Source organism: Natrix helvetica (assembly GCF_964273705.1).
Source record: "Natrix helvetica genome assembly, chromosome: 1".
Taxonomy (NCBI): domain Eukaryota; kingdom Metazoa; phylum Chordata; class Lepidosauria; order Squamata; family Natricidae; genus Natrix; species Natrix helvetica.
In genome coordinates, this window is record NC_138548.1 from 18070058 (window position 1) to 18084395 (window position 14338).

Sequence of the window (14338 nt, forward strand, 5' to 3'; positions counted from 1 at the left end):
TTTCCTTTAGCAGAGGCAGGGCAGACGACGAAGTCGGTAGCCACCCAGAGGACTCCACTGTGCCGTTTCAACAGAATTATAATCATCTACCTCTTTTTGTGAGTGAACTTTCAAACCCTGCTGCTTGAGGGGGCTATCGAGGCCATCTAGTCCAACCATCTTCTTGGTGCAGAAATCTAAATGTTCAGATAGAAAACTGCCTAACCTCTTTGTGAACATCCAGCAAAGAAAAGCTCCCCGCCTTATGGCTTAATTGGTTGAACTGTTGAAGTGTTATACCACTAGGAAGCACTTTGTAATATTTAGCTGGAATCTGTTTCCAGCATAACTGGAATGCCTTGAGCAATTTCAACCAAACTTGGTACACAAATGGAAACTTGGTATACTCTCTGGAAACAAATACTGTGGGGGTAAGACATCCCTAACACCCCTCGGGCAGAGGGGTGTTCTCTTAAGATATAACCTGTTGTGCCTTAAAATGGCTTCTACTGTACTGCTGTAAAATGGCTTCTACTGTGCAGCACAGTGGAGTTGCCATGGTAACGGCTTCACAGTACTCCACAAGCGGGCTCCCTTTGGTAAGGGGAAAATCCAACATTAGAAATTACATTTGGTCTGGAGATTTCCCCCCTATAAATAAATACCTGGGGAACACCGAGTTATTGGCTAGAGTTATTGGCTAGTAGAAGGCTAAAAACCAATTTGCTCTTGTCACTATTATTCAAGCTATTTTAGAGTCTGGATCTTGTACGTCTTTAGTACTACACTACAGCTTTCAAGACTGAGTTAGGAATACTTTCAGATGTTACTTCTTTTCCCAATGCTGACTTTTAAACAAGCTTTATCTGCATTTCCTGTAGGGTCGTTCTCCTACTTTGTTCTTCGGGCTACATTGGTCTGCGTATCATCCAACTGGAAGAACAGTTGATTTCCATGGGGGCTTGGCCTGAATTGGACCTTCAGCATCAGTGAGTGTTTTGTTTCTTAATTTGTACAGAGTTAGACAATGTTATATACAGCAGCAGTTCCCCAACTTCCTGGCTCCATGGACCGGCACCCTAGGGGATGGCGACAGAATCAGAGCTGGAAGGGATCTTGGAGATCTTCTAGACCAGTCCCACAATATCTGAAGACAAGCTGTTCCATTGGTTAATTATCCTCATGTTGCGAAGTGTCTCCTCAATTCCAGGTTGTTTCTCTCCTTGATTAGTTTCTATCCATTATTTCTTGTCCTGCTCCCCTCTAATTTGTAATTGCTCTTTTGGAAGTGTGCCATCCAGAACTGGGAATAGTCCATGAAGTATGACCTGACCAAGGCAGAATAGAGTGGGATTGTTCCTAACTATGGCAAATCTAGACAGCATACTAAAAAGCAGAGACATCACCCTGCCAACAAAAGTGTTTATAGTCAAGGCTATGGTTTCCCCAGTTGCAATGGATGGCTGTGAAGCTTGGACCATAAGAAAGGCTGAGTGCCAAAGAATTAAGTGAATTGAACTCTGGTGCTGGAGAAGACTCCTGTGAATCCCTTGGACTGCAAGGCAATCAAACCGGTCAGTCCTAGAGGAGATCAACCCTGACTGCTCTTTAGAAGGCCAGATCCTGAAAATGAAACTCAAATACTTTGGCCGCCTAATGAGAAGGAAGGGCTCACTGGAGAAGAGCCTAATGCTGGGAATGATTTAGGGCAAAAGAAGAATGGGAGGACAGAGAATGAGGTGGCTGGATGGACTCACTGAAGCAGCAGGCATGAGCTTAAAAGGACTCCAGAGGATGGTAGAGGACAGGAAGGCCTGGAGGAACGTTGTCTATGGGGTCGCGATGGGTCGGACACGACTTTGCAACTAACAACAAATGATCTGGATTCATTGCTCCCAAAATAGCACTTGCCCTTTTAGCAGCTGCATCACGCTGTGGGCTTCTATTCAGTGTCAGGGTTCCAAGTAACAGACCCAAAGCAATCCAAACTCTGAGGCCAGGGTTTCCTCAAAGTATGAATTTATTAAGAATGTGATATTGGCACAGCTGGTGAAACCCCAACTCTGAAGGACCCGGAGTTTTTCCCCACCCAAATCAAAACTGCAAGTTCTTGCCCCCCAGATCACAAGTTTGTGATCTGTTGGAACACCCACATCCTTTTCATGTATGTTTTGTATGATCAGGTCTCTGCTATTGGATAGTTGAACAGAATAACAGAGTTGGAAGGGACCTTGGAGGTCTTCTAATTCAACGCCCTGCTCAAGCAGGGGACCCTGTACCATTTCAGACATACGGCTGTCCAATCTCTTTAAAAACTCCAGCAATGGAGCTCCCACAACTTCTGGAGGCAAGTTGTCCCACTGGTTAATAGTTCTCGCTGTTCTCCTTAGATCTCCTTAGATCTAGGTTGCTTCTCTCCTTGATCAGGAAATATCTCCTTAGATCTAGGTTGCTTCTCTCCTTGATTAGGAAATATCTCCTTAGATCTAGGTTGCTTCTCTCCTTGATTAGTTTACTTGACCTTTTGATTATATTACTTGACTTTTTCCTTTTAGAATAAAATAGAATAGAATTCTTTATTGGTCAAATGTGACTGGACACACCAGGGGTTTGTCTCCGGTGCATAAGTTCTCACTGTACATACAAGCAACTAGTGACAAATCATAACCATACTCATAAATACATCCGTCATAAATCGTAAGACACAACTTTCCAACATTTCTCCCAATGAAATTTCACCCTGTTCGTTTTGTCCCACGGTTCAGTCCCGCTTAGATCTTTCTAAACCTTCTAAAATGGCAGCCACTCCTGGTTTGGTGTCATCTCTAAATAATCATCCTCTTAGTCCCATTATTCAGATCATTAGCAAATATGTTGGAAGCTAAGACAGAGTCCTATGACATCTTTCTTAATTGGTTTCCAATCTGATGTGGAAGCATTTCTATTGACTCTCTGGGTGTGGTCATTAGACAGTTATGAATCAGTAGCAGCCTCTAGCCTATATTTTACCATTTTATTCATCAAAGCATCATGAGACACTTGGTTAAATGCTTTCCTGAAATCAAGGTACACCGTGCCCATAGCATTCTCCCTATTAAGCTAATACTATTTCAAAATGGGAGTTAAGATTAATCTGGCATAACTTGTTTGTGACAAACCTATACTGGTCCTTGTTAATTGCTGAGCTCCTTTACAAATGTTCACAAATACACTCGTCTAGTGTAAATGTCCAATCTACTGGTTTATAATTTCCCAAATCGTCTCTAGTTTGAAGCCAGGAATAACATTTGTGCTCCTCCAGTAAATTTATCAGAATTTACAGCTGGCAGATCAGTGATTACCTTCAACATATTGTCATGCCCCCCCACTCCCTGCCCCCCTTGGAGCCTGAATCTGCAGAGGGGCGGCTTCGGAGGAATGTGGGGAGGAGCAGGACAAGGCAACCTAGGGGCCCTCAGGATTGGGGCGGCTTGTTAGTAGGGAGGAATGAGGGCAGGGAGGATGACTGAGAGAGGGCAAGCAGTGGAAATGCGGAGCAACGGAGCTTAGATGATGAGCAAGAACCGCTCCTTCCTGATTCCCCAGCACGGAGAGTGGAGAGAATGCAGGAACAGCGCAGGCTGACTCAACGACTTGGTAGGAGACCGCCCCACTCCTCTACACAAGGCACACCTGGGGACTGAGATTTAAAGAGATGCTGTGGGGAGGGGCGTTTATCGGAAACAACGTTGAATTAGTGGAATTTTGTGCGCCATTGCAGACGTCTGGCATTTGCAGGATTGCTTGCCTGCTTCCTCACTTCATGGACTCATTGCTTCTTGGACTCAGTACCTTGTTCCTCACTTTGTGGATTCATGTTCCAGTTCCTTTGCTTTGCTGGACTGCTCGCAGCCAGAGGTTGCTGTGGGTGGGTGTGAGTGCTTTGCTCTGGGACTTGCCATGAACATGGGAGCATTTGGGGGAAAGTTGGAGCATTAAAGGGGAGTTAGAACTCTCAGCTGGCTGTGTGGCCTTTGTGCCTTGTCCCGGGTCATCGCACAGATCATTCAATACCCGCCTAGATGAAGTTTGTTTATATACTGAGTTTCTGAACTTGTGTATGCAGGTAGTCCTTGATTTACAGCCACTATTGAGCCCAACATTTCTGTTGCTAAGCAAGGTGGTTGTTAAGTGGATTTTGCCTCATTTTACAACCACTTTTGCCACAGTTGTTCAGTGAATCCCTGCAGTTAAGTTAGTAACATGGTTCTTAAGTGAATCTGCCTTCCCGGCTGACTTCACTCGTTAGAAGATCGCAAAAGGTAATCCCGTGACCAGGGACGCTGCAACTATTATAAAAAAATGCCAGTTGCCAAGTATTTGAATTCTAAGCACATGCTGCAAGAGTTCTAAGTGTAAAAAACAATCCTAAGTCACTTTGTAAAACTTGTAATTAGAAAAAGCCACTCAACCAATGGTGGCTCAGTGGCTAAAAAGCTGAGCTTGTCAATCAGAAAGGTCGGCAGTTCAGCGGTTCGAATCCCTAGCTCCACGTAAAAGCGTGAGCTCCCGTTACTTGTCCCAGCTTCTGCCAACCCAGCAGTTTGAAAGCATGTAAAAATGCAAGTAGAAAAATAGGAACCACCTTTGGTGGGAAGGAAACAGCGTTCCGTGCACCTTCGGCATTTAGTCATGCCAGCCATATGACCACAGAGATATCTTCGGACAGTGCTGGCTCTTTGGCTTTGAAACGGAGATGACCACCGCCTCCTAGAGTTGGGAACGACTAGCACACGTGTGAGGGGAAACTTCCTCTTAAACCAATGGTTGTAATTCGAGGACTACCTGTATTGTCTATGATCCCAGATGCCGTCCTGAAATAGCTCTTTGTGTTAAGAGAAAGACGCTGATACTGCTTCCTTTAATTGCTGAATGGTTACCTCAAGGAAAATGTTCTTATTTCCTTGAAGGAAGAAATTAATTGACTTAGTTCTTCCTTTAAAGAAATCAGATTACCATGAGTTGTGTGGGCAGTAACACCTTCTCTTAGCCACCTTCAACATAGTTTCCGTCACCTTCAGCTAGCTCTTGTTATATAACTATTGGCAGAGAGGCATCTTCTCTGATTTGTGTGACAAGGAGAGATTAAGATAGCCAGGAATGAAGACAGGCTCCATATTACATAAACTTGGCACAGGAGAGCAAAACCATCTTCTCTCATTTCGAAATGTGCCTCTCTAACCACCTCCATCTGGCACCTAAGTACAATCTTTATCCTTAAGTCATCCCTATAGTTAAAGTTTCTTCTCCAGGGGGTTCCTATTCCAATTCCTCCTTCAAATCTCAAGCAATCCTCAATTTAAAATCATTTGTTCAGCAACCATTCAAAGTTACAGCTGTGAGTATATAAGTTTAAGGAGGAGCCCCCCTCCTTTTGTATGATGTATGGAAAAAGGAAGGGGGTTTTGATTGTGTTGTTGTGGTCACTATCTTGACTTTTTTTATCCTCCTCTCTCTTGGATGCCTGAGAAGTATACAATCCATCAATCAATGCAATCAAGGACCAGATTCCAAAAAATGTCATGTACATTTAAATGTTTCTTAAATGAAATGACATTAATTGATGAATTAATTAGTGGGAAATCCACTTCCCATGGATTTAATAACGTTTCTGTGCTTTTATTCAGCCTAAACCTTGAGAGCAGTTCGGATGTGTGTGTGTATGTGGGTGGCAGGATTATGTGGCTGCAGTTTTTGCAACTGATTTAAAGAGCTTATACCCAAATGACAGCAAATATATACCAAGCCATGAAATCAACTCCACAGGATGGATAAACCTGCTAGACCCAAAACGGGCCACGGGGATGTGCTCCCCCCCATGCCCCATTTTTGGTCTCGGGAAGCTTCAAGGAGGCCTACTGGGCTCAAAACAGGGCATGGGTAGGGTTACATGTGCATGCACGAGGGGGCAGGGCACCGAGGGGAGGGGGTCATGCGCACATTGCATTATGGGTGTGGGCACACGTGTGTGTGCTGTTGCGATGTGCGCTTGTGCTTATAGCACATGAGGACAAAAAGTGTAGCCATCACTGCCCTATGCCAACTGAGCATAAGTAAACCGTTAACAAACGTAACCTTCCTTTTCTGGGTCTTCTCTGTTTTTTAATTTAGGAGAGTCTAGAAATCTTAAAAGTTATTAAATCTGAGAGATACTGCCCTACAATATCAGAATAAATACCAACAGCCATCACTGCATTGTAGCTTTTTTTTTGGAACTACAGTATGTATAGGTTTGAAAAGGTGTTTTACCAGTCAGCCTCCTTCAACCTGCGGGGCAAACATAGAAACTAAGAGAAAACGGGGACATCAAAGGCTTAGGTTACCATCTTCACCCAACTACCTGAAGGCAGAATTGCATCAGAGAGGGGGGAAAAATGCAAAGGCTGATCCTTATGCAATCTGACGTTTGTGCAAAAGTACCTGTTGGCACCCGTACCGCTTGCTGGTTTTGCTTGAACTCATGCCACCTTGTTCCACTTGGCAGCTGCACTAGTTATCTGGGGTATGAAACATCCAAGCCACCATCTCAACCTGCAACAGTTTGGCTGTTTCAGGAAAGGATCCTGAGTTTTATTCTACTTCACCTAGCTTGCTGAAGCGTCTCAGTTCTTTAAATCCCCACTGTTGGGCTTGGCTTAAATAGGAAGGTTCAAAATCCATTGAAGACTATGTGCCTATGTGTGTAGGTCACGTGCCCTGAGGCCATGTCTACAGTTTTACAAGCGTTAACAAGTAGATAGTGGAAAGATTGAAGGATAATAGAGTGCACCAAAGATGCTTGGCAAAATCTGTAGCCAATCCACCCTTCTTGGGAATTGAACTTACCTGGCCTTGTAGCAGCTTCTCTCCTGAATGTAGAAGAGCCTCCCTTTTCTACCGCAATCTTTCAAAACACCAGGCTAGGGGCAGGGTGGGATGGGTACTGTGACTGAGAAGGGAGAACAGATATATACAGGTAGTCCTTGGCTTATGACCACAATTCAGAATCAGAATCAGAATAGAGCTGGAAGGGGCCTTGAAGGTCGTCTAATCCAGCCCCCTGCTCAAGCAGGAGATCCTATTTCAGACAGTCTCTTCTTTAAAAACCTCCAGTGATGAAGCACCCACAATGTATGAAGGCAAGCTGTTCCACCGGTTGATTGTCCTGTTAGGAAGTTTCTCCTTAATGCCAGGTTGCTTCTCTTCTTGATTAGTTTCCATCCATCGTTTCTTCTACTGGTGCTTTGGAAAATAAGTCTACTCCCTCTTCTTCGTGGCAGCTGCTCAAATACTGGAATACTGCTATCATGTGTTCCGTCCCCCCCCTTAATCCTTTTTTTCTGGACTAGCCAAACCCAAATCCTGCAATCTTTCTTCCCATGTTTTAGTCTCCAGGCCTTTAATTGTCTTAGTTGCTCTGCACTTTTTCCAAAGTCTCAATTTGAAACAAAAGTCTCTTTTGGGAGAGGGGGCGGTCTAGAAATATGAAATAAAGTAAAATAAAGTAAAAAATTGAACTCAAGATTTCCATTGCTTAATAAGACAGTTGTTAAGTGAGTTTCTTTCCATAGTTGTTAAGCGTATCCCTGCAGTTGTTAAGTTAGTAACACGGTTGTTAAGTGAATCTGCCTTCCCCGTTGACTTTACTTGTCAGAAGGTTTGCAAAAAGTGATCAAGCGACCCCAGGTAAAGCATCGTAAATGCATGTCACCATCGTAAATACATACAGTTGCCAAAGGCCCAAATTTTGATCACGTGACCACGGGGATGTTGCAATGACCATAAGTGTGAAAAGCAATCACGAGTGACTTTTTTCAATGCATTGTACCTTCGAATAGTCACTTTAAAAATGGTTGTAAGTCCAGGAGTACCTGAAGTTCGTTTTAGCAGGCAATATTTGTAGCTCAGGGTTGAGCCATGAAGTTCTTGATGTTCTTTGAGCTTGGTTGTTTTGCTTACAGGGCATTGATCAAGTGACCTACTCACGCTCTGAGTGGATACAATAATACAATACAATACAATAGTAGAGTTGGAAGGGACCTTGGAGGTCTTCTAGTCCAACCCGCTGCCTAGGCAGGAAACCCTATACCGTTTCAGACAAATGGCTATCCAACATCTTCTTAAAGACTTCCAGTGTTGGGGCATTCACAACTTCTGGTAGCAAGCTGTTCCACTGATTAATTGTTCTAACTGTCAGGAAGTTTCTCCTCAGTTCTAAGTTGTTTCTCTCCTTGATTAGTTTCCACCCATTGCTTCTTGTTCTGTCCTCAGGTGCCTTGGAGAATAGTTTGACTCCCTCTTCTTTGTGGCAATCCCTGAGATATTGGAACAATGCTATCATGTCTCCCCTAGTCCTTCTTTCTCTTAAGCTAGTCATACCTAGTTCCTGCAACCGTTCTTCATATGTTTTAGTCTCCAGTCCCCTAATGGTGGGGAATGGAAGGATTTATACTCCTTGTAGACAGCTGGACATTTGCATTCTTTTAGCGAGCGGTTAAATGTTGGTAGATGTCCCTGCGTCTGAAGAAGCTTCTTAGATGAGAAGTAACACATCTTCAAAGAACAACCAGAAAATCCAGTTGCCTCTTGAAAAAGTCTTCTGACCTAGGTTTCCCCCAAAAAGCACGAAGCGGATTCCTGGTCCCAGCAGAACCCCTTTTATTAAGCGATTGTGAATTCCTCTCATTCACATTCATCAAAGGCCTGGAAAGCAGTTTTTCAAAGGTGGAGTTATGACCACAGACCTTATCTAGCTTGGAAAGCTGCCATGTAAATATTTCCCAAACTCAGTGCAGTGCAAGGAAAGAGTTGGCAGAGAGTCTCTGGGATTCACAGACAGATCTTCACACTCCTGAAAATGAACGAACGAATTGTTTCCTGCAAAAGCCCACTCTACTTTCACTCCTCTTTTATTTCCTATGGAAGGGGCCATCTACCATCCACCTGTGGCTTGACTCCCAAGTCGACCCTGATTTCTGAGCTGTTCTTTTCTTCTGGCAGCTCTGTGCCTGCACACACTAGGAACAGGCTCCAGCTGTTCCTCTGCCTCACTGCTGTCTAGCTCCAAAGGCAGCTGAGAACTGCCAGACGGCCCTGGCCCCCTCTCTGCCTCTGACACAGAACCCTCAATCAAAGCCTTCCACAGCCTCCAGGACTGGCCCATCTTCCTCCCCAACCTCCTCAGTGTCTGACTCGGCTGCCAGCTCCGCTGACGGGCCACAACACTAAGCACCTTTGGGGCAAACATGACCTGGATGACTGAGAATCTCCATAGACATTTCAGGACTCCATAATTCACTTTTTGAGCATTGTTTGTATTTGGGTGGCGGGGAGGAAGTTGAATGCTGTGGCAATAAAGTGCTTAATTGCATGTGAAATAAAAACAAGAGATAAGAATAAATGGCTGCTCAATTAATATAGACTATATATATATATCAAAGGGAGTGGCCAGCATTAAAGAAATATATTGAGAGGGTTGGGTCATCTAGAGATAATGATGGTTAAGTTGCAAACCAATGACATGAAGGAAAGGAACTACAAGGGTAGGGAGAAAGGAGAACATCGAGTAAGTTGTGGTTGGATGGAGTTGATGAAATCTTCAGAGAGAAAAAGGACCAACAGAATATGGAAATATGGAAAAATATATAGAAAAATACTTTCAACTGTGACTTTTGAGTGGCTCCACAAGAAAGAATCTTTCTATGTAGCAATGCCTTCCCGCTCCTTGGGGAAGTTGATTTCACATAGTGGCTTAGAAAGGAAAAAATATTTATATTTGGGTTGTTAAACAGAGCTTACAAAATCCCCGTTGCTTCTGGTGGTTTTAATGCTGTTGCTCTTACTTCAAGTTGGATGCTGCTGTCTCAGTTTCTCTCAGTGACTCAGTAGCTGTGTTTCTTCTTTTCTTAATGCCCAATGCCCGCGGGTGTCTAAACATTCTCTTCTGGTTCCTTGGGGCAATAGTTGCAACATTCAAAGGATGCGGCTACTTCTTTTCCTCCCTAATCACATACCCCCCAAAATAAAACAACAAAAGAGTGTAACGATTCATTTACTGCCATGGATGGCTAAAAGCGTAACTGTCAGGCCTGGAAGCCATATTTTACATTAGACCTTCCGGGCTGCCACATTCAAAGCTGTGGGAAAATGAGAGGGGGGGATTATATGGAGTATGGGTGATATATAGTCAAAATAACATTCTTTTCTCAGAGAGTCAAGGACACCCTGTCCTGCAGCTGCGATGATGTGACTGGGAGGAATCTCCAGTTGGGACGGTGCCTGATTGAGACATGTGACAGACATGTGGGTGCTGGGCAGGGGCTTGGACTTTCATTTGGGTGGGGGAAATCTGGAAGCTTTCTGATTCGGGTTTTCCCAGATGTGCCAATATGACGTCTCTAATAAAATGGAACTTTGAGGAACTTCAAGCCTCGGAGTCTTCTTTTGTTGGGGGTGTTACTTGTAACCCTGACAGTAACTTGAATCTGGTTTTGGACAGTGGGAAAAATGACTTGCATTGTGCATTTAATGACTGACAGTCCATTTTGTACTGTGCTCATCTGTGTTAGAACTGACCTGAAATTATTTACACAACATATTTAAATGAATCAATGCAGTTATTGCATTGCACTAAATCTACTAATCTAGTGAATTAACCTTGGCAATTAGTCTGAGATAGCTTCATTTGGGCCCAAATATCTGAGTCTAAGCTATTTAAACTCAGCAAACACAATTTTCAAATATAGATATACAGGTGGTCCTCAGCTTACGATGACAATTGGGCCCCAAATTTCTGTTAAGTGAAATTTATCTGTTAAGTGAGTTTTGCCCCATTTTACAGCTTTTCTTGCCACAGTTGTTAAGTGTATCACTGCAGTTGATAAGTTAGTAATTAACTTAATACTAATTAAGTGAATCTGGCTTCCCCATTGACTTTGATTGTCAGAAGATCGCAAAAGGGGATCGCATGACCCCGGGACATCACAACCGTCGTAAGATTGAACCAGTTGCCAACCATCTGAATTATGATCACATGACATCACATGGGGACGCTGCAAAGGTCGCAACTGTGAAAAACGGTCGTAAGTTATATTTTTTCAGTGCCGTTGTGACATTGAACAGTCATTAAATGAACTGTTGTAAGTCGAGGATTACCTGTACACACACAGACAGGCTGTAGAGCAGGGGTGTCTAAACTTGGGAACTTTAAGACTTGTGGACTTCAACTCCCAGAATTCCCCAGCCAGCATGGCTGGCTGGGGAATTTTGGGAGTTGAAGTCCACAAGTCTTAAAGTTCCCAAGTTTGGACACCCCTGCTGTAGAGTGATGTCCTGACCCTGTTGCTTGAATCCCATCCTGAAATACAGCCACACAAAAAGATGCTAAATCTCTGAAATGTTTTAAAACAAATTTTAAAAAACGTATGCCAAAAATGAGCTCTTTCTTTTTTCCATCCATTTTTACTCCCAACTTTTCCCTGTCAAAGAAGATGATAAAGGTGAAACGCCTGTCTTTTTAAGGGGATTGTGTATGAAAAATACCCTACCTTTTCCTCTTCCTCTGACTTTTTTTAAAAGGCTAGAGAAGGTATGATTTATTATCTTTGTTGTTGTTAGTTGCAAAGTCACGTCCAACCCATCGTGACCCCATGGACAATGTCCCTCCAGGCCTTCCTGTCCTCTACCATCCTCTGGAGTCCATTTTAGCTCACGCCGACTGCTTTGGTGACTCCATCTAGCCACCTCATTCTCTGTCGTCCCCTTCTTCTTTTGCCCTCTATCTTTCCCAGCATTAGGCTCTTCTCCAGTGAGTCCTCCCTTCTCATTAGGTGGCCAAAGTATCGTCTTACCCATGTAATATTTTTCCATGCATATATTTGGTATCACTATCTTATCCTGGATGCCTGTCATACGAAAATAAGCATTTTTAAAAAGTCTATCACTTGATGCAATACGTTACCCTTGGTCTAATAAAAGATTTCATCACCCCTCTTTGAGCTGGCAAGGTGCCCATGTTCTTCTTACATTTTTATTTTTCTTCCATTTAGATATAAGGCAAGCTGAGAAATCACCGTGTTCCAGGCATCTGTTCGAAGCGATGCGGAAACTGACATTTCTGTGACTGCTGTTCTTGCTGATCACAACTTAACGTGGGCACAGAACTTTCCTTAGGCCTTCAATTGTCAAGCTCAGCCACGCAAGACCCACAACATCAATTCTGTTTGAAGGTTATTCCCCCCCCGCCAACTTCTCTGGAAATAGAGGGGGCGTTTCCCCCAAGAAGTAGAGCATGACTTTTAAAAGGTGCACCATACAAGATTTAGAGACTGGCCCGCTATGGATCTATCGTGTGCCTTGAAAAGCCAACATTTGATAACTTTTTTACTCCTAACATTTCCGTGTAAAAGAAGATGGGAAAAGTGAAACACCTCTCTCTTAGTTTTTTTTTGGGGGGGAACCACCTTTCCCCCTTCCTCTTTTTTTTTTAAAGGCCAAGGAAGGTATGTTTTATCCTCTTGCACCAGTGGTAGTCTTCAGCCGATTCCGACCGGTTTGGGCGAATTGATAGTGGTGATCTGCAGGTGGGCCGCCCCTCCCCGGGCCCGGCTCTATGCCATCCTATTTAGCCATGTTTTCTAAGCTGCATGCATGTGTGCAAGCCATGTGCATGAGCAAAGCGCATGCGTGGAAGGCGCATGGGCAGAGTTTTGGTGCTCAGCGAACCGGTGGTAAAATTATGTAAAACCCACCTCTGTCTTGCGCCCACATAATATTTTTGTAATCAGCATAAGGGAGTGGTTTAAGAGGATTATGCTTTCACCGACAGCTTTCCTGTTGACGCTACCTCCAAAGTTCAGAATATTAGGGTGTTATTAATTTTTAAACAAAGTAACTGTGGAGCCTCCACTTTGAAACGTGATCTACCACCAAGTAGAAACTGTTAAGAACTGAGCAGGGAAAGGGCTGCTGGCCTTTCAAATCCTGCTTGAGGTAACCCGCTGGCATTTCAGATGGAGAAGAATGGATGTGGACCTCTTGAGTTCTACATTCAGTTGAAAATCTGTTAAAGATTGTTTTAAAACTCCTTGGATTTTCCCCTCTCCCTTTCCCTTCCCTGCCTTTCCCCTCCACCCAGACCAGCATTTTCAGGGACAAATTGGATTTTGAGTCATGACAGATATCTTATTTTTAAAATATCAGCCATTTGGGCATAAATTAAATCCAGTTATTTATAATGCAAAGTAGCATTTCTCTTTTATTAAACTTGCTGGAATACATTGTGTGAATAGCATTATGTTAAACAAATCAGATGAACATGTTATTTCTTTCATTTTACATCAAGGTCTACATTGTGCAGCCGAAGTTATTATTGGTATATTTCTTTTTTTCTCTCCTCCCTTTAAATCTCAGTGTGGTTTAGAATTACTCTTAAGACACATACAGTTTCAGGCAGAGAGATAAAGTGCCCATCATTTTAACATATAAAATAATAAATATGACCTACGAATGAATCCGTATTTTAAAAACTTTTGTAACTTTAAGGCATGTGGACTTCAACTCCCAGAATTCCCCAGCACACCTTAAATTACCAAATTTGAAAAACCCTGTTAGAGATCAAGTGGAAGTGTGCATATAACCTTGTAGTAAGGACCATGACAAAAGAGGAATGATCCTTTTAGTGTTGCTTATTATCCATTTCTTATTTTGTCCTTTTTTTGTCTGGCTCCAGCCACTTAACAAAGAATAGCTCTTGGTACAGTTTTAATCAGGATTGCAATCCTTGATCTGAAAAACTCTTGCTGAAGAAAGTCAAGTGAGTCAGATGTGTAAAAGGGGTAATATTAATTAGTGAGCATTAAAAGGTTTAAAGCAGACCACGGTTTCCTTTGTGAATCTACTGTAAACTGTAAATATCATGATTCTTGCTAGTGATTTTCAGCCCTCATGATTCTGGAAGTTTGAATGGAATAGAATAGAATAGAATTTTTTATTGGCCAAGTGTGATTGGACACACAGAATTTGTCTTTGGTGCATATGTTCTAGTGTACATAAGGAGAACAAAATACATTCATCAAGAATAAGAAGATACAACACTTAGTGATAGTCAAGGTTACTAATAAGCTATCAAATCCTACTAGGAAACAAATAAAAACAATATAAATTGAAAGATACAAGCAGCATGGTTATAGTCATAAGTGGAGAGAGAGAGATACTAGGAATGATGAGAAGAATAGTAGTAATACAGTCTTAGTAAATTATTTGACAGTGTTGTGGGAATTAGTTGTTAAACAGAGTGATGGCATTCTGGGAAAAACTGTCCTTGTGTCTAGTTGTTCTGGTG

At 42.8% G+C, this 14338-nt stretch overlaps 1 protein-coding gene across 3 annotated transcripts in view; it reads left to right on the plus strand.

The window, feature by feature from the left end:
- LOC309395590 (GRAM domain-containing protein 2A-like) overlaps window positions 1–14088 on the plus strand; it is a 59682-nt gene extending 45594 nt beyond the window's left edge. For 2 of the 3 annotated variants that reach the window (XM_081959983.1, XM_081959985.1), the window contains exons 11-13: window positions 11–98; window positions 861–968; window positions 12045–14088. In XM_081959983.1, coding sequence (XP_081816109.1) covers window positions 11–98; window positions 861–968; window positions 12045–12060 — 212 coding nt within the window. In that variant the 3' untranslated portion in view covers window positions 12061–14088. The remainder of the gene's footprint in view (window positions 1–10; window positions 99–860; window positions 969–12044) is intronic. The other variant, XM_081959984.1, reaches the window with a different exon arrangement.
- The last annotated feature ends 250 nt before the right edge of the window (window positions 14089–14338 follow it).